The sequence below is a fragment of the Pristis pectinata genome, chromosome 8 (genome assembly GCF_009764475.1).
Source record: "Pristis pectinata isolate sPriPec2 chromosome 8, sPriPec2.1.pri, whole genome shotgun sequence".
In the NCBI taxonomy this organism is placed as follows: Eukaryota; Metazoa; Chordata; class Chondrichthyes; order Rhinopristiformes; family Pristidae; genus Pristis; species Pristis pectinata.
Window position 1 is genome coordinate 70,784,411 of NC_067412.1, and position 21,640 is coordinate 70,806,050.

General features: G+C 41.9%; 1 protein-coding gene across 1 annotated transcript in view; it reads right to left on the bottom strand.

Moving 5' to 3' along the window:
• xpnpep2 (X-prolyl aminopeptidase (aminopeptidase P) 2, membrane-bound) overlaps window positions 1-8,658 on the bottom strand; it is an 86,676-nt gene extending 78,018 nt beyond the window's left edge. The window contains exons 1-2 of the mRNA XM_052022309.1: window positions 8,548-8,658; window positions 5,533-5,596 (exon numbers count right to left, since the gene is read on the bottom strand). Of these exons, the coding sequence (XP_051878269.1) occupies window positions 5,533-5,596; window positions 8,548-8,658 (175 nt within the window). The remainder of the gene's footprint in view (window positions 1-5,532; window positions 5,597-8,547) is intronic.
• Between the last annotated feature and the right edge of the window lie 12,982 nt (window positions 8,659-21,640).

The window sequence follows — 21,640 nt, forward strand, 5'->3', positions numbered from 1 at the left end:
GTTTGCGAGCATGAAGATTGTGCAGTGCTTCAAATACAATTCCTACCTCTGGGAATGACATTTTGAACATTTTTTTCAGTGTTCTCTCCATCTTGACCTGGACTTGCTTCTGTCAGAGTGAGGTCACCAGGCTAAGCACAAATATCCCTAGTGAAACCCATGCATCCCCCAGTCGAGGTCTGTACCATCTATATCCTTTAGAGTCATAGAGCAATACAGCACGGATGCAGGCCCTTTGGCCCAACTAGTCCATGCTGACCATGGTGCCCACTCAGCAATTTCCTGCATTCGACCCATATCTCTCTAATCCCCACCCCTCCATGTACCTATCCAAGTGCTTCTTAAATGATACTATTGTACCCGCCTCAACCACTTCCTCTGGCGGCTTGTTCCATATGCTCACCACCGTCTATGTGAAAAAGTTGCCCCACAGGTCCCTTTTAAATATTTCTGCTCTCACCCTAAATCTATGCCCCCTAGTTTTGGACTCCCCTGCCCTGGGGAGAAGACTATTACCGTCCACCTTATCTATGCCTCTCATAATTTTAAACATTTCTATAAGGTCACCCCTCATTCTCCTATGTTCCAAGGAATAAACACCTGGCCTGGCCAACGTCTCCCTATAACTCAGGCCTCTAGTCCTGGCAACATCCCCGTAAATCTTTTCTGCACTCTTTCCAGCTTAATCACGTCTTTCCTATAACAGGGTGACCAAAACTGTACACAGATGCGGTGGCCTCACCAACAGCTTATACAAATGCAACATAATGTCCCAACTTGTGTACTCAATGCCCTGACTGATGAAGGCCAGTGTGCTAAATGCCTTTTTCACCACTCTATCTACCTGTGATTCTGCTTTTAACAAACTATTCAGTTGTACTCCTTGGTACCTCTGTTCCATTACACTCCCTAGTCCACTAACATTCATAGTATAAGTCCTACGCTGGTTAGATTTTCCAAAATGCATCATCTCACACTTACCTGTACTGAAACCCATTTGCCACTCCTTGGCCCACTTCCCTAACTGATCAAGATCCCCCTGTAATCTGTGATAACCTTCACTATCAACAACACCTCCTAATTTTGTGTTATCTGCAAACTTACAGATCGAGCCATGTGCATTCACATCCAAATCATTTATATAAATAATGAATAACAAGGGTCCCAACACTGACCCCTGGCTTCCATTCTGAGAAACAAATTTCAACCACCACCCTCTGCTTCCTACCTCTGAGCCAATTTTGAATCCACCTAACTAGCTCTCCCTGGATTCCATGGTACCTAACCTTCTAGACCAGCCTACCATGTGGGACCTTATCAAAGGCTTTGCTAAAATCCGAATGGAAAACATTCACTGCCCTACCCTCTTGGTTACCTCTTTTGGTTACCTCTAAAATGTTAATCAAACATGACTTTCCACGCACAAAGCCATGCTGACTCCCCTTAATCAGATGCTGTCTCTCCAAATGCTGGTAGATCCTGTCCCTCAGAACTCCCTCCAGTAACTTCCCTACTCCTGATGTCAGGCTGACTGGCCTGTAGTTCCCTGGCTTGTCCTTGCTAGCCTTCTTAAACAACAGAACATCACTAGCCACCTTCCACTCTTCGGGAACTTCACCAGTGGCTAATGATGAAGCATATATCTCTGCAAGGGCCTCCACAATGTCATCTATAGCCTCCCAGAAAGTCCAAGGATGCACTTGGTCAGGCCTTGGGGATTTATCCACATTAATGCACAGCAAGGCTGCAAATACTTCCTCCCTGGTAATATAAATTTCCTCCAAAACATCTCCACTAGTTTCCCTTATCTCTTGAGCAACCATGACTTTCTCCTCAGTAAACCCCAAGGAGAAATATTCGTTAAAGATTCCACCTTTCTCCTGCAGCTCGAGACATAGGCAGCCCTGCTGATCTCTAAGGGGACCTACTCTCTCCCTAGCCACACTTTTACTCTTTATATAGCTATAGAACCTCTTGGGATTTTTCTTAATCTTACCAGCCAGATCCATCTCATACCTTCTCTTTTCCCTCCTGATTTCCCTCTTAATGCATGCTGGATCTTTGTGAAAGATGCAGAAAAGCTGGGAGAATGGAATCCACAGGATTAAGAGAGAGGTCTCAGGCCCAGTAAGGGGCAATACAACTCCTTGAGGATGTCATCTGATACTGTGATGTTGTGCAATCACTTGATGTTTGCTGCTCTGCAACTGTGATCTTTAGGGGAACGGCATATTTGTGCCATGGCAGGAACTGATGGGCAACTGATTAGATCAAAGGGAATCAGGTAAACTTGAAGTGCGAGGCTACTCCTTCTCCTCCAGGCCCACAGGTGGTGCTGTAAAGGCACTTATCTTCTCCATTACATTTCATGAGGACTGAGAACTATGGCCAACAAGGGTTAAACCTTGAAGGTTACATCCAAGGCTGCCAGCTACAATGTAATATTTAAAAGGGCAACCAACCTCCTGGGAACTGATTAGCTATAGCCAGTTCTCTCATCTTAATTAAACCCAGAGGTGGGTAGATTGAGGTTGAGTTTGAGATGTTTAATATTTAACCTATTCATTTTTGAGATCAAAATGCACTCTGTCTCTCTGACCTTGGGTTCCTAGACTCCTCACTCAAATTGGTTGCCACTCTTCTGCTTTTAAAAGAATGACATTCTTAGCCTTTTTCATTTCCATGTCCTCATTCTGACTGCTCATCAGCTACTTCCTCCCAAGTGGCTGTGTCTGTCTTATTGTTTTCATGGGCAAGATGTCATGTGATTTGTTTTTGCCTACCCCATGGATATTTAAAATTGCTGGCTGTGGATTTCAAGATGACCTCAGTGTTGGATCAGTTGGGTGACCAATGTGCCATGTGGCATCACCTCAGCAACATACAATCCAAAATTTCAGGACCATTTTTAAGGCTTCCCTATTCTAAAATAAAGCTTTTAGCAATCATTTCTCTTTAAACAGCTGATGACCAGTATGTCTGTTTCTTTAATTTGTACAGTGGACTGGCTCCTATTAAAAAAGTTCTGTGTAGGTCATTCCAACTGGTCACAGAACTGGGAAGGTCTTTTAATTTGCTCTACCAGTCTCCATATGTTAAACAAATCAGCATGCAAGTTGGAATGTCAGACTATGATAATGTTTCCTTCAAAAGCTTTGGTATTCTCTGAAATACTGTTTGGTGTGCCCATGCCATTAAATTTTAAGAAGCTTAGCCAGAAGCGTCTGCTTCCCCAGGGCTGGAAGCCTTCGGGCCATTACTGACTGCTTAGCTGATGATGCTGTGGATTGTGTGTGTGATGTTGTAAGTTTCCCTTTATTAAAATGGTATCTGAACTAGAAGAAAATGTGCTGTTAATGGATGTGGTGTTGTTAATGGCTGTCTTCACGATATATCATGATTGCTTAAGTGGCTTCTGCAATTTCTATTAGGCTAGCATGAACTAAATAAAGAACAAAAGACTGGGAACAATGTAAAATCTTTTATATGCATGGTAAAGGACTAAGTGTCCACATATGTTGTTTGTTAAACTGGTTAAAGCAACATATGTAACCTTTGATGCTATTTTTAACCTGCCAGAAAGGCTCTGGAATTTGATAGGCTGGCAGTGCTGCCTATCTGAACCAGCTACGGACCTGATTGACAGCTGTCAGGGTGCAGTGGGAGTCCTCTGGGTGAGAAGGGTGATTCCCATACAGAACCAGCTCACACCTCAAACCTATTGAGAGGGAGGAGCAGTACCTGGAGTGGTTTGGCCAGGAGACACTAGCATCACTGTGCTATTATTGTAGAGCCAACAGGAGTTGCCCTGAGACTCCTGGCCTCAGAACAACTCCCCCTAAGAATTTTTTAGGCCTTTCCTTGAGTGGCTGTGACCCCTAAGATATCAGTGGAAGAGCTCTTGGGTACTCGTTTATGAACTTCTCAAACTCAACAACTGGTACAATACTATATATGGATTCCTGCAACCAGACCAGGATCCAATATGGCATTCATAAGTAAATTCTCATCTGCAGCATACTGCTTGCCTGAAAGTGGTTCATGCTGGACTTGAGCTTCAGTGAAACACTGCAGATAGAAATCACTCCACTGCTGATCTAATATTATGATTTACTTTACCGTCAGCAATTTACTTTGGTTGTCAAATTTATATAACCATTCAATATAAATATAAAATGCAGTTCACACATGTGTTTATAGATTTACTGTATTTGCTGTGAGCCTATATTTCAATAATGCTGACTATCAAAACAAGCAAACCTCTGGGAACTCTAGTCCCAAGCTGAGTCAAATTGACTGCAGCCTCTCCCAATCAGAGTACATGTAGTGAAGACCAGCATGTTTGTAGGGAAGAGAATGAATATAAGGGGATTCATTTATTAGCAATCATTAGCAATGCAACGAAAGTGGTCATTAACGAGGTTTTCAAGTTTCACTTGCTTACCAATAGCCTTCAGCAATGCTCAGTTTGGGTTGCCCAAAGTCACTCAGTTCCATTCTCCTTGACAACATTGGTCCAAAAGAGTGAGTGACTGCTCTTGGCCTCAAAGCAACATTCATTTGAATGTTATGTCAAGGGGTCACAGCAAAATTGAAATCAATGTGAAAAATCTGCACCGGCTCCCACAAAGAAAGATATTTATGGTTGTTGGAGGCCAATCATCTCAGCTTTAAGACATCATTGCAGGAGTTCCTCAGTGTAGTATCCTTGGCCCAAACATTGAACCTTTTCATCTATGACCCTTCCTCCATTAGATCAGAAATGGGAACATTTGCAGATGATTTCTCAATATTCAATTGAATTCACAACTTAGAAAAAGATGTTTTCATTATGTTCAGCAATACTCAGATCTGTCAAGAATGTTGGATGATATGGTAAATAACATTCACGTCATACATTGTGATCATCTCCAAGATAGAGACTAACCACCTCTCCATGACACGCAATGGGATTAAAATTGTTAAATACCACATTTTATTGCCCTGGAAGTCACCATTGACCAGAAACTTCACTGCACTGGCCAAATAGCTACAGTTACACCTAGGGCAGGCCAGAGAGTAATCATTGTGTGGTAAGTGACTTACTTCCTGATTCCTCAAAGCCTTGTCGCAGGAAGAAATCAGTATCTGGTTCAGGAATACAGTTAGGTCAGGAAATGGATAACCAGCTGGGGAGGGTGAAGATCGTAACTCCATCAAAGATGTCTCAGGATTGCTGCATCAGGGCCTTGGGGGACTGGAGAAGTTTGGGTGGGGGATGATAGGAAGGTGGGGGGAACAGGACTGAGCCAGTTGGAAGGTTGGGGGGAGATTGATGTACTGAGGTTAGGCCAATCAGTGGGTTGATGCCAGAGCTGAATGGGCTGGGAAGGAGTTGGTGAGGACAGAGTGGGATTAGTCGTGATGGGGTCCCAGTTTAATGTCACAGTTTGCAGACAAAGTTGTTCCAGGAATTCCAAAAATTGTTAATCTTGGAGCAACATTTATTATTTTCATCTGCAACACATGGGAATGCAGGCAATCCTGACTTACGAGGGGGTTCTGTTCCTAGAAAACGGTCTGGATCGTGATTACCTGTAACACGAATCCGCATCATCTGCACATACGCCAAGAAACGCGAGTTTAAAAGAATAAATTTGTGTTTATCTATTTACTTTTTTTTCACATAAATTTTGTAAGAGTGGATTTAATTCCGTATCTCAAATTTTTGCGTAATGATTTGTGAATTCTCTAAGGGTGAATTTCCGTTACCTGAACAGTCGTAATGCGGAGGTCAGCAATGCAATTGGATGCACATACAAAAAGGAAACTGTTTTGGATATAGAAATATGTTGAAGCCAGGACGTGCCTGGCTAAATTGTTGGAGTGACGCAAAATGACTTAGAAATGGCTTCACAATGTTTCACTACATGGTAGGTACAATTACAAATTACATGGGACTGAAATAAACAGTGCTAGATAATCTAATTTCTAGGTTATGAATATTTGATTATCATTAATAACTGTTCCAACATAATTAGCATATCTAGTCTCCATAAATCAACATTTTAATTCCATTTACTTTATGAAAATTAACAAAAACTAATTGTTCAATATAGTGGAGTGTTGGTACCAGAACCCTTTGAACTCTGTCAAACATTTTAAGGTAAGTAGTAATAAGGAGCAGGTGGCAATTGTACAAAGTTCAAAGATTGCAAACGCAGCAAGCTTTGTAGCTGCTTGTCATCTTTCGCACCCTTGTTGCATGCACTGTAACTTCCTTGAAGCATAAAGAATAATGTGAGAACAAAGGTGGTTGTTCACACCTATATCATTTAATGTTTACAGAAACTTACCAGTGGGAAAACCATTTGGGCTACCATGGTTCATCCATCCAGAAGAGTCTAAAATCCATCCCAGTGCAGTTGTTACTTGTTTCTTAAATAACTCTATAAATGGGCTTGGTAGTTTAGCAAATTTTCTTCATAATATTGTGAGGATTATTTATCAATTGAAGATATTAAAAGCCAACCACATGGTTGCAGTTGGGCCTGACCAGTTCAATGTGTCAGGCTGCCTTCATGATACTTATGACACTCAGGTTATTTTTGCTTATTTTTCTTTGTGCTGGTCAACAACTTGTTAGATTGATTTAATTTGAATTTGATCTCATCATGGCCAGATATTCAGCTGGATCTTCTGCTGATTGGTGATCTCCCCAGTTCTGTTGCTCACTTTCCCTTGGACCATGCTATTTCTTCCATCGTGATTCCAGTTTTAATACTCAGCCGCCCCTGATGATCACTATGTCCTGTCCAGTGCAGCACCTTTCCAATTGGGAGTGGCCAATTTTGCCCCATATGGCAACAGCACAGAGAATCTGCCCTGACTCATTGGCTGACAAATCTGTCAAATAGCCAGCAACACCACTGAATGCTGCCAAAGTTCTCTAATCATGTTTGTTTTAATTTTTGAAGCATATTATTTTTATTAATGGAACAATTCAAGCCTTTGTTAAAAATGAGAGAGAGTGTGTGACTGAGGTGCTCTATGAGAGCTCTACTCTTCATCTTCTGTGCAAATGCAATGACCAGAGATTTTGATGGCAAAACATGTTATTATTTTATTATTTCATCTCTGAATTTATTTTATGATTGATGGTATAGGGTGGGCTGGGGTTGAGTTGAAAGCTATATGAAATATTCTCATGAATGTATCTATGCTTTTGCTTGGCATATTTGAGTGAGATCTCATCATATTTCACATACATTGGTTCCATCACAGAAGCTGCCTCTAGCACTGCAAGATCCCACATTTGCTAGGAGGTGGACTTGTTTGGCAGAGCTGGTTGAAAAAGGAAAGTTGTTCAAGTACCATCAATGATCACTGATGTCCATGTGAACCACAGAACACATTCCACCCTTCACAATATCCTGGTTATTGTTATTCCAAAATACCATTGGATGCGCTGAAGAATCCCAGATGAAATTTACCCAGAGACTAGAACCTGATTCTACGCTGTCTCACCAAGTTTTTCTATGTGGAAACACTTGATTGGAATATCTGTAAATCTTCTAACTACCTTGCCTCAATATTGGATAATTACCACGGGATTACAGAAACCAAGAAATTAAAAATTCTCAATACAGATTTCCAAATTTCATTTCTCTTGTAACTTTGCTCACTGCTTCAGATCTCATCAAGCTTGTTCTCCTACATCTTCACTCACATCAGCCAGCTCCCCGAGACTCCTCTCCCGTGATGTAGGTTGCTTCCTCTTGCATCTGTCCTCTGAGCTTGGCCTGAACGCTGTTCTTTTGGAGGTAAATCTGGTAAAGGCTCACAGAGATATTTGATGGGGGAAGAGTCTGAGCTCACCAACATTTTTAAAAGATTGTTAATAAATTTTACTCTGTTGATGTTTACTGCTTTCAAAGGCTGTTGGGGACAGAAGCAGACCCACCAGAGTCATCTTTTTAATCACCAGAATGACTTGTAACTTCCGCTAACATTAGCGCACATGAATCCATTTTCATATGTAATTATCACATCCTCAGTATGGGTTCCGTTCATTCTCTTTCATTGTCACCTCTATCCTTAGTTTATTGTTAGGGATATAGTAGGTAGTAAATGCAGCAGCTGGAAGCTGAGGGGAGCTCTCCATTGTTTCAGAAAATGCGGCTGCCAGGGAGGGTTCCAGGTAAAACTGAAGCGCAGGGCCCTAAGTGCCACCCACCTCCCCCCCACCCCCAACTCCTCCCTACCGTCCCCCTGGCTGATGTACAGTCTCTGGAAAATAAAGCTGAAGTCCTCAGAGTAAGACTGCAGTACCAGAGGGACTGTACTCTGCTTCACAGAGACATGGCTCACCCCCAGCACTCCAGACACAGTGCTCCAGCCCGAGGGCTTCACCGTCCACCACATGAACCAGACGGCGGCATCAGGTAAAGGCAGAAGTGCGGTGTTTGCTTCATGATTAACTCATCATGGTGCACAGACGTGGCAGTTCTGTCTCAGTCCTGCTCCCATGACCTGGAACATCTGGCGTTCAAGTGTCATCCGTTTTACCTGCTGAGGGAGCTCTCCGTCATCATCCTGGTAGCGGTGTACATTCCATCGCTGGCACATTCCTGGTACAGGTGTACATTCCACCTCATGGTTAGAGTTGCTGAGCACCATGGTCAACAGACAGTGCACCCTGATACCTTCCCGATCATCACAGGGGACTTCAACCAGGCCAGCTCAAAGAAGTCTCTGACCAACTAGAACCAACACGTCATCTGTAGAACCAGAGGAGCCAACACACTCAATCACTGTTACACCACCATCAAGAACACTTACCGTGCCATCCTGCACCCGCACTTTGGCAAGTCCGATCACTTAGCTGTATTTCTACTCCCGGTGTATAGGCAGAGTCTGAGGCCCGCAGCACCAGTGGTGAGGACCGTGAAGGTATGTTCGGGAGGCGGAGGAGCCTTTACAGAACTGTTTTGAAACAGTGGACTGGACCATATTTAGAGAGTTATCTGCAGATCTGAATGAATATGCCACGGCCGTCACCGACTTCATCAGGACCTGCATGGATGATTTCTGTCTCGGAGGCCGATGTGAGAACATCGTTCAAGAAGGTGAACCCTTGCAAGGTGTCAGGCCCCGACAGTGTACCTGGCTGGGTACGGAAAATCTGTGCCGACCAACTGGCTGGAGTGTTCAAGGACATCTTCAACCTTTCACTGCTGCAGTCGGAGGTTCCCACCTGCTTCAAAAGGGCATCAATCATAGCGGTGCCCAAGAAGAGCAGGGTGAGCTGCCTCAACTACTATTGCCCGGTAGCACTCGCATCTACTGTGACGAAGTGCTTTGAGAGGTTGGTCATGGCTAGAATTAACTCTTGCCTGAGCAAGGACCTGGACCCGCTGCAACTTGCCTTTTGCCACAATAGGTCTACAGTGGACACAATGCCCAGTAACTCTCCTTTGATTCTTTCTGCCATTAACCTACACAAGGGGTGATCTAAAGAGGCCGATTAACCTACCAGCACTTATTTGGGAGGAAATAGTAGCACATTGCAGGATTCCACAGTAACACCGAGGGACACTGCACACTACATAGAGACAGCATCTGAGGTCAGAATCAACCCCCCCCCCCCACCTCCCCCCACCCCCAGATCCCTGGAGCTGTGAAGAGGCAGCACTAACTGCTGTACCACTGTGCTGCTCTGATAGTGGTTTCTAGAACCAGGGATCGTGGTCTGAAAATAAGGGCTTTGCCATTCAGGACTGAGGTGAGATAAAACCTCTTCACCTAGAAAGTGGTGAGTCTTTGGAATTCTCTATTTAAGTAGTCTGTGGAGGCTCAGTCATTATCCAACATAGAGATCGATAGATTTTTTTGGACATTAAGGGATTCAAGTAACAGAAAGAAGGTGACACTGAGAAGAAAGACCAGCCATCAGCTTATTGAATGGTGAGAGCAAGCACAAGGGGCTGAATGGCCAACTGAGGCTTCTGTTTCTTTGCCATTTACTTTGTGTCACTCATAACCTCAGGGATTTGCAGCACAAGTTCTGACACAGATAAAGGAATCCATCATTTTTTTCATTTTCAGTTAACATAGAACATAGAACATAGAAAACTACAGCACAGTACAGGCCCTTCAGCCCACAATGTTGTGCCGACATTTTATCCTGCACTAAGATCTATCTAACCCTTCCCTCCCACATCGCCCCCTATTTTTCTATCATTCATGTTTATCCAAGAGTCTCTTAAATGTCCCTAATGTATCTGCCCCTCTTCAATACTTCTGCACTGTGTAAATCTTTTAACTCCGAAATGTTTCATAACTGAATGCTGTAAGTCACTTCCTTTGCATATTGAACTATTATATTTTATGTGAATGCCTTTGAGTCAGAAAACCCATGATGATGAAGAGCTTGTATATGGAGGAACATCAGCTGCAGACTGCCCTATGTTAAAGCACCAGTGATCAAAATGAATTTTGGAGGATTTTTACCTTTTAATTGTCTTGGTTTTGTAATGTAATAGTGAAAATTGTTAAATTTATTCCGTACAGAGTTCTCTGAAATAGTTGGAATATTAAGTTTTTGAATGACCAGCTTGCTTTAGGTGATTTGATCAGCCAAAAGAAGAAGTGGATGTTGTGGTAATTTCTGATTAAGTATAATTCTATCCACATAATCTTTCTGTGTAAACCTTTTAACGACATGTAGTATAAGTGTCATGGATGAAAAGTGGTGTAATAAGAGCCATAACCAGTCCATAAGTACTGATAAAAGTATTATTTTTCCAAATACATTTTGAAGTTGTCTTGCATTTTCTAGATGCACAACTGCATTTTAATTTTTTCTTGGAATTGGAAAGACGTGGAATCCTGGTTACATGTATTTAGTTATTCTGTTTGGTAACTTAAGTCACATTTGTAATCAAACCTAAGTCTTAACAGCTATTCAACCATGATTAATTTCAGCCTCATCCTTTTCCCACCTGACATCTACCTTTTTTGGCAAAGTGTTACTGATTGACAGTCAAGTACATGAATGATGAGCCCCATTGCAGCATTCATGGCTGAGGTTGGTACAGATTAGGAATATGTAAAAAAAAAATCGTTAGTTTACTTCTATGGAGAAAGATCAAGTATTGGTTGAAAACCCAGATCGTTTCATAATGATTCAATAAAATACTCCTGTGTAAATAAACTGTTTTTTTTCCTACATTTCAACCAGTAGATGGCAGTGTGATGCAATAAACCTGCCACTGGCATTTGGAGATTGTTTTTATTCGAATTAGAAGGAAAGCTATCAAGAATTTTCCTTTCTATCATAAGTGTTTTCTTCCTTCTGAGCAACACAAAGGTGCTCTTGGCATATTGCTGCATCATAACTGCTGAAAAATTGTACAATTTGCAAGAGAAGGTACCCCACCATCGCAATAAAAAGGAATAAATAGTAGTGTCAATTCAGTCATAAGGTGCCCAATTCCATTTGCTGATGAGGGAGAAAGGCACAGAAAGAGCTCTTTATTGATAAAGTCACTCAGATTATAATGGAATGTGGGTGAAAGTGAAGAAATTGGTATTGGTATTGGTTTATTATTGTCACTTGTACCGAGGTACAGTGAAAAACTTGTCTTGCATACCAATCGTACAGGTTAATTCATTACACAGTGCAGTTACATTGGGTTAGTACAGAGTGCATTGATGTAGTACAGGTAAAAACAATAACAGTATAGAGTAAAGTCTCACTGCTACAGAGAAAGTGCAGTGCAATAACGTGCAAGGTCACAACAGGGTAGATCGTGAGGTCATAGTCCATCTCATCGTATAAGGGAACCGTTCAATAGTCTTATCCAAGTGGGGTAGAAGCTGTCCTTAAGCCTGGTGGTACGTGCCCTCAGGCTCCTGTATCTTCTACCGGATGGAAGAGGAGAGAAGAGAGAATGCCCTGGGTGGGTGGGGTCTTTGATTATGCTGGCTGCTTCACCAAGACAGCGAGAGGTAAAGACAGAGCCCAAGGAGGGGAGGCTGGTGTCCGTGATGCGCTGGGCTGTGTCCACAACTCTCTGCAGTTTCTTGTGGTCCTGGGCAGGGCAGTTGCCGTACGAAGCCGTGATGCATCCAGATAGGATGCTTTCTATGGTGCATCGGTAAAAGTTGTTGAGTGTCAAAGGGGACCAACCAAATTTCTTTAGCCTCCTGAGGAAATAGAGGCACTGGTGAGCTTTCTTGGCCATGGCATCTACGTGATTTGACCAGGACAGGCTGTTGGTGATGTTGACTCCCAGGAACTTGAAGCTCTCAACCCTCTCAACCTCAGCACCATTGATGTAGACAGGTGCATGTACACCGGCCCCTTTCCTGAAGTCAATGACCAGCTCTTTTGTTTTGTTGACATTGAGGGAAAGGTTGTTGTCATGACACCATTCTGCTAAGCTCTCTATCTCCTTCCTGTACTCTGACTCATCACTGTTTGAGATACAGCCTACAACAGTGGTATCATCTGCAAACTTGTATACGGGGTTAGAGCAGAATCCGGCCACACAGTCGTGAGTGTAGAGGGAGTAGAGTAGAGGGCTGAGGACGCAGCCTTATGGGGCACCGGTGTTGAGAATAATCGTGCCAGAGGTATTGCTGCCTATCCTCACTGATTGTGGTCTGTTGGTTAGAAAGTCAAGGATCCAGTTTCAGAAGGAGGTGTTGAATCCTAGGTCTCGGAGTTTGGTGACAAGTTTGCTTGGGATTATTGTATTGAAGGCAGAGCAGTAGTCAATAAATGATAGTTTAACGTAGGTGTCTTTACTGTCCAGATGCTCCAGAGCTGAGTGTAGGGCCAGGGAGATGGTATCCGCTGTAGACCTGTTTCGGCGATAGACGAATTGCAGTGGGTCAAGATTGTCTGGGAGGCTGGAGTTGATGCATGCCATGACCAGCCTCTCAAAGCACTTCATGATGGTAGATATCAGAGCCACTGGTTGGTCGTCATTGAGGCATTTTACCTTGTTTTTCTTCGGTACCAGGATGATAGTGGTCTTCTTAAAACAGTGGGAACCTGAGATTGAAGCAGGGAGAGGTTAAATATGTCCGCATATACTTCTGCCAGCTGATCAGCACAAGATCTGAGCACACAGCCAGGGACACCATCTGGACCAGATGCTTTCCTTGTGTTCACTCTCTGGAAGACTGATCTTACGTTCCCAACGGTGATCATAGGTTCAATTGCATTGGAGGCTGTTAGGGTGGCTGGTGACAATCCACTTCTCTTCTGTTCAAAACGCGCATAGAATGTGTTAAGTTCATCAGAAAGGGATGCGCTGTTGTTAACTATGCATCCCGTCTTCATCTTGTAGCCTGTTATGGCATGTAAGCCCTGCCATAACTGACGGCTGGTCTGGGACTCTATTTTGAGTAGGTATTGCCTCTTGGCATCCCTGATAGCTTTCAGTGTAAATTGAAACTACGTAACCAAAGAGGGATCCATAAGTGGGAGTCAAGCACATAAGAGGTCACATACATCCCACACCCTTATGTAGTTGGGTGAATGTATAGAGGGACTTAGCCAATTATGGTCTTCTGAAGGAAATTGATTTTTAATTATTTCACATCTAAAAAGATTGTAGTTATTAGTCATATTCCCCATAGTTTCATGTAAGCATTTTGCTGACAAGAATTGAACCACAGGATCCAGCAAATGAGCCAGAAACAAGTGATAATGAGAATATGTTAGAACCATTACAAAGGGAAAAGGCAGAACAACTTACTAGCAACTAAGAAAATTACTCACAGACCATCCTCACAGATGGAATGAACTGACTACACAGGTGTTTTCACTCTTCTTCCTCATTCTCAACCAGCAGGGCATTGCACATTTTGCTTTTTTCAGACCTGACATTGTTATTCAGTCTTTGCATCACAAAGAAGACTTGAATTATCTTTTTCCCAGTTGATATCATTCTTGTCACTGAATCAGAAGTCATTTATACCAGATGCCAAATACATATAATCTAGGCTGTGTTTGAGAGAGTAATGCAATGTTAGAGGTGCTGACTTTAGAATGAACCATTACACTAAATCTGGCCTCTGAGGTAAAAGGCTGCTTTGAAGGCCAATATGCATTCCTTAACAAACACCTCTGAAAAAAATTACATGATGAAATCTAAAAGTGAATCTCCTTGAGTTGGAAATATGGAAATGCCATCCAGATATTCATTGCATCTTATTGGTCTGTACTGAACATGTCCTGGTCATCCATCTGTTGACACATCAAATGCAGGGAGGACCCGGATCAAAAATCACAGAGTTTGTGCAACTCGCATGACAACTCACATTTAATTTTTCATTGAATGTTGGATTATTTATAACAACAGTACAGAATCCAGTATCTAGAAAAATATCTTGAATGTTTATCTTGGTTAAATATTGGCCAGTATGCCTGGGATATCTCCCCTGCCCTAAAAGATATGTGACCATTTACATCCAACTGAGAGATTATACAGGTATAGGTTCTCTGCTAATCATCTCACCTGAAGTATGCCAATGGTGTTGCAATTGTCACCATGACACTGCAGTGTCAGCCTAAATTCTTTTGCTCAAATCTTTGGAATCTACAACCTCTGACACAAAGGTGAGAGTGCTGCTAAATGAACCACTTTGGATGCCTGTGGATCCTTGCTGTGCACAAACAACTTACTGCAATTTCTGCATTGCAACCTCAACCTTAATTCAAAAGTAGTTCATTGGCTGTAAAGCACTTGGTGGCACCCTGAGATTATGGAACACACATTCTATATTTTCCTTACAAAAGAGGATAGGTTTCAACTTGTGTCATTGTGCCATAAAGTGCCAGCAGATGCCAAATGAAACCTGTTCCCTGATATAAGCCATCAACCAAGATGATTTCCAGAATGAAGGAGTTTATTAAGGAAGAAGCATTGCATAAATTTGTACAATATTCTCTGGAATTTAGAAATTAGGTGATTATCTGATAAAAATCATTATTATTTTTGGGCAGACACGGTAGCATAACGCTTTACAGTGCCAGAGACCCAGGTTCAATTCGGGCCACTGTCCGTTCTGGGAGTTTGTACGTTCTCTCCGTGTCTGCGTGGGTTTCCTCTGGCTGCTCTGGTTTCCTCCCAAATTCCAAAGACGTACAGTTTAGGAAGTTGTGGGCATACTATGTTGGCGCCGGAAGCGTGGTGACACTTGCGGGCTGCCCCCAGGACACTCTACGTAAAAGATGCATTTCACTGTGTGTTTCAATGTACATATGACTAATAAAGATATCTTATCTTGGGTAGAGAGGAACTATTTCTCCAAAATAGATCATCAATAGCATATGGATGTAATATTAAATGAGAGCAAAGTTAATTAAATCCAGAAAAACAGTTCTTTACATTGAGTTGTATGCTGGAATTCATCAAGGCAGTAGACTATAGATGCAGACTCAAATGAGACATTTAAAAGAGGAATAGATGTTTAACTGGGAATGCCAAAGAGAAAATGGGGTTAGATAGTTGACGAGATACACTAGCTGAAGAATGAGCTGGCTTGTTGGACCAAATCATATTTTTTGAATAGCAGCGTCCTCTGGACCAGCAATTCTCTCTCTCTTTGTGTGACTGATCATTCACTGGTCACTGGTTTAGGGGATATGGCTGGTGTGGGATTAACACCGTGTTTGCCCATGCAGCAGCTGTACTAAAATCCAAAAGTAATTTGCACTCCAAAATGTTTCAAGGACTTGATGACACGCTGAACATAAATATGTTTCCCTGCTCCTCTTTTTATGGGATAGCAGGACCTTTCCTGGAGACTGGGCAACATATTGGAACAAGAGGGATCTGAATTGCATCAAAACCATGTGGAGGAGCCCTCAGGCAGGCATATGGCAATCACAGGCAGAGCATCTTTCAGCATGCTCCCCCTCATGAATTTCAAGTAGTTGAGGATCACAATCCATTGCAGTAAATTTAATTTTTAGTGCACTTTAGTTTTTCAGATATGCCTAGAAAGCGGATCTGACCCTCTATCACTGTGTTATTTGTAAGTTTCCTGAAAGAGATGTGAAATTGGGTAGAAATGCATCGAAAGCTCCACTTTGATGGTTTGCGGAGAATCACGCACTAACACAGGACCTGTGTGGTTTCCGTTTGGAGATCCCTGCAGGGCAAACAACTTCCTTGTCATTGCCATGCCAACTGTTGGGAAACAGGGTCGGAGCCTTAAGAATTCTGCTCATGACATTCACACAACAGATACATAAAAGGCTGCCAAGGAGATAAGGGAAAACACAGGGGAAAGGGGAGTGGGTGGGTGGGGGTACAATGATCTCCTTTGTATCTGGACACGCACCATGTGATTGACCTGATCAGGTCCCATGCTGCAAATGGCTCCAAACCCCTGCCAGGTTTGGACTAGGAGTCTGGTTTGCGGCATATTGCCCAGGATTGACTTGCACAAAGAGGTGGTGCTCAGTGAATGGATCACCACTGACTCAGTGTGTGCATCAAATTTTTTCCAGAATTCCAAAATTAGCTACCGTGGACAGATATTGTGGACAGATCCCACAACTGGAAACTGAGGCTGGCAGATGCTATGTGCGGACATCAGCATCATGGCCTTTCTGATCCCTGTACACGTGCTTCTAGTTTGTCCAATCAGTGAACAACAAGATTTTAGGTTGCCTTCAAGTTCTTTAACTGCTGCTGATATTGAAGGAAACATATGCTATGCAGACTTTGATGCCATTAAGTGCATGACTGAAGCTGGGCAATGATGAATTAAATAAAAGTCAGCAAAAACACTGAGAGACTGGAAGAATTTCAAGGCTATGGTGAATTGTGCATGGAAGCATTGTACCAGTTTTCCAATGGTTATGATCTATCTTGTGCAAAACCACTCTCATATGTGATTTAAACATTAAAATGTGTGCAAACGGGAAAAGGGATCCAATTCCGAGAGTACAGCCTTTGCCAAATAATATCTGCTCTGCTGTCTGGTACAAATCTGCCAATCCTCCAGTGCAGTAAATGCATTACCAATTGAAGAAATTAGCACTGAGTTAGTTTTCATGTTTGATGTTAATCACTGATTCACAGCTAATAAGTACATGTGTACATAAAGCACTAGTGCTAAATAACTGTATCAATATGCATGAGAAATATCTGTCCACAGTAACTAATTTTGGAATTATGGGAAAAATCTAATGCACACCCTACAAATTTCAGATCACAGAGTTACTGTTTATAAATGCAGTTAGTGTTCATTGCCAATTCTAATACCAAAGGCAAGTTGAATTCCTCTAGAATACTTTTGGGCAGCTTTGTTCTTTAGCATTTTGGTTTACAGGTGACTTATTACAGGAAGGATGGCAAGGAAGATCACACATCCTTAATGTCCAACTTTTCATCAATTTAAATAGATGGATAATTAGTCTGGCTGCATTATGAATGAGTTTTAACTATTCTATATGTGCTGTATGTTGTAGATTCAAATGGAGTGTTTAAAATAAGCATAGATGGTTAGTTGGAGAATAAGGAAATTGAAGTAAAACATGAAAAAAACTTGAACTGATTGTGTAACACTTGTGAAGTTGGTCAGTGGAAGAAGTGTGACATTGGCAGCAAGGGAAGGCATTGATGGCAGCAAACAATAAGAAAAGCACAACAAGGCAGACCAACTTGAAAGGTGTGGATAACTCCGAATTCGTGAAAGTGAACCAGTAAGTTCAACCCCCTTCAAGTAACACTGAAGCAAGCTTCAAAACTCTGGTGAAGTTTTCCTTCAGTATGCAAGGTTTATGCTTTTTTGTGACCCTCACATGAACACAAGAACGTCACATGATGTGAGAAGCTGCGTTGCACATTATTGAATGTCATTGTGCATGCTTGCTGGTCTCTGCAGATGCACATCACAAGCATAAAGGACCCACAACAAATTCTCAGAAGTCATTGCCCATGAAGTAAATAAAAGTCCACAAAGACATTGAGAGACTGGAAGAATTTCAAGGCCTGAACAGTTATATCCAGGTTCTAAGGTTAAATTTTATTCTTCTATTAAGCACGCAGAACTGACTGCATTGTGTCCAAATTTCTTCTTTCACCACACGTGTCAGACTGCCAAAATTGTCAGTAGGTTTGAAACATTGAAACCTCATAAAAGCTTTAATTTCCTACTTTCTATTCACTTCTACATTCCTTTCACATGCCAGGAATTGTTCCTAAAAATGGAGTTTCTGCTTAAAATATCAGGAACAAATGACACCTGCAATTTGTGATGCAGATTTCTCCGAAGTTCACACACCACAGAAATACTTACCTTCCCTTTTCTATTTAACACATTTTTCTGTTCTTCACTCACATATATCTAGAGATTATTTCAGTGCCAAGTGACTGAACATAGAGTGAAACATAGTAACAACATTGCCAGTCAAGTCCAAGTCACTGCAGAAATCTGAGCAATGCACCAGACATTGCATCAAATTTCACCATTCCCCATACTTTTCAAACAATAATGGAGAAAGTAGACCAAGCTTTATTGGGGATGGCCATCAATGGGCTTTTTTCCAGGGTGACAATGGCTAACACAAGGGGACATAATTTTAAGGTGATTGGAGGAATGTATAAGGGAGATGTCAGGGTAAGTTTTTTACACAGAGAGTGGTGGGTGCATTGTGAGGGCAGATACATTAGGGACATTTAAGAGGCTCTTAGATAGACGCATGGATGATAGAGAAATGGGGAGCTATGTGGGAGGGAAGGGGTAGATAGATCTTAGAGCAGGATAAAATGTCGGCACAACATTGTGGGCCGAAGGGCCTGTAGTGTGCTGTAATGTTCTATGTTCTAACTAGGTCTTCCCAATGTGGTGCTGGACTGAGGCCCCACAAAGGTAAGTCCCATATTTATGTGTTATCCTTTCAGACCTCTCCCCAACATGTACTGATCCCATGATCTGCCTATCTCCACATTGACTCTCCAACTGGTCACTGCTGCTGACCTCTGGCCTCAACTCTTGACCTTCTGATGGGATCTAGACTCTAATCCTAAACTGGTTGAGATCCATGACCCCCAGTGACTCATGACGAAGGCCATGATTTCCACCATACCTCTCCTCCCCACCTTCTTACCTGAATGCTAACAATCCCAGCCCTTGTCACAATCTAGTTCTTAATTCCCCAGTAGCCCCAATATTATTCACTGATACTCTGTCTTGCTAACACCACCACCATTGGGCCCCAACCATCGGCAACTTACCTGATCACTGATCGGACGCTCAGCCTCAGTTACACCTATCACCACCAGCACTCTCTCCCTCCAGTGTCCTGGCACTAATTTGGTTCTGGAGAGGCAGATTTGTTTTAACAGAAATGTGTGGTACCCTTTGTGTAGTGCCTGAGGCCTGAAGTTAGTGGTGGGCTGGAATTCCAATGCCATTCCTTTTCTCCCTTCCATCTTTTTTTCCCATTTAACTGGAGTTGTTTCAGTAATTAGCACACTCGCTTCTGAAAATGGTGGGTTCAAGCCACATTCTGTGCCTTAAATCTACAATCTAGGCTAATGCATCTCTACAGCAGTCAAAATGAACTACTTCATCAGAATTTTTTTTCAGCATAGTGCTAAAAGGAGAGCTTCCTAGGAATGTGAGTAGGTCAAGTCCCTTGAGTCTGTTATCCCATGCAATCAGATATTGGCTGATCTGTGTCTCAAGTCTGTTTCACTGCTTTTTCCATGTTCCTTGAAATGTTCACCTAACTAAAAGATTCAATACAGTCTTGGCTTGGAAGCCACAGCCTTTTATTGGGAGACTGCCAATTTCCACTTGCTTTACCAGAAATAAAATCCTTCCTGATTTCATTCTTAAGTGGCCCAAGTCTAGTTTTATAATTGAACTTTCTTCTTGTGGATGCTTGAACAAGAAGAGATAGTTTATCTGCAAATACCCTTTTGAATCCTTTTACAATTTTAAAGACAGTGATAAGATAACCTAGCAGCCTTTAAAACTCAAAAGAATGCAAGACAAAATTGCAAAGAAAGGTTTTGTTATCTGGCCTCATAATTGAACCCTGTGTGCCTCAGTCAGTATTCCTCCAAATAAAATTTGTTAGAACCTGTTGTCCTAAAGGTGAATTTGTTCTTCTCTTTCAATCTTTTTATTAGTTTTCAAATTAATACAGACTAATATATCAATGTTCATACATGTAATACAAAGAGATCAAGAGAACAATCATGACATGGATAATCATAAAGAACAATAGAGTATAAAAAATCTGTAGATCCAATGATCTGTTAGTGAATGAATATAATATAAAAGAAAAAGATTTATTATAAAATATAAAAAAAGAAAAAAATGCCAAAACAATAAGAAAAATTATAAACAATATATCAAACCAACCTAACCTAAAGAAAAAAAATTTTAAAAAAACAAAATCAGAAAAAAAACTGGACTAAAATTTCTCAATAGAAACAGAGCAATATTATGTCATCAACTCCATTCCTCTAAATTGAAAGGTTATTATAAGGGGATCTATATCATGTGAAAATATTGAATAAATGGACCCCAAACTTCCTCAAATTTAAGTGAAGGATCAAGGTGAATTTGCCAACAAAATAATTGACACATTTTAGAATGGAATTCACTAGAAATAGCTTGAAGATATGAAAGGCACTATGTGAAGATATCTCTTTTTCCTCAGTTTTTTCCCTAGCTCTCCTGAGTGTGCTTAATCTTATTTTGGGCACCAATTGTACTTTGCTGATGTACCCAGTTAACTAAGACCTTGAGTGTTACAGAATATTTCATTCATGGAGGGTGTCACAGCTCAGCCTGATCCTGTGTTCATCTAGTGCTTGCACATGCACTTTGTGGTAGAGTCTTATACTAGCGACCAAGTGTTCCCAGCAGGCTGATTTTCTCTCCTTAAGCCCTGGGGATCAGAGGCTAATGGCACTGGCTGAACTGTGGTCCAGGCTGAGAACAGTTAAAGAATGTTAGTCGTGGAGATTCCGTTGTCTACTTTGCAGGGTTGTGGTGAGGTGGAACCCTGTAAACAAAAGAGACTGTAGTTTGAGCAAGAGGTGGGGTGTCAGAATAAGGATTAAGTCACGGGAAGGGCATTAATAAACTGAGCAAATAAATCAGTGGAAAACCATCCAATCGTGTGACAGCATCAAAAGAAGTTCAGTGATCCTACCAATGGCACCTCTTGTCCTAGACATTGCTCAATGAACCACATTGCCAGCACTCATGACTCAGCCAGGACACGCCTGACTTTACACACTCCACCATACCCTCACACACTCCTCCTGCTATACTCACATCTCACAGCTTGCTATCACCGTTGGTTCTTCAATTGTCATAGGTGGATCACTCATATGTGATACTCACCAACAGGTTTTGCTCCTTCTTGTAGAACGAGCACAGTTACACCTTTCCCCCATGAAAGAGATACCCATGAATGAGATGAATCAGTAGAACATGAACCAATCTTTATTCTGACATCCTGCCTCTTGCTTAAACTACAATCTCTTCATCTTACAAGGATCCACCTTTTCCCTTTCCTCATTGTTCTCATCACAACCCTACTCTTATGCCTACCTCCTTTCAGATAAATGAGAACCATAACCTGGCTAAGAGTTAATAGAAAAGA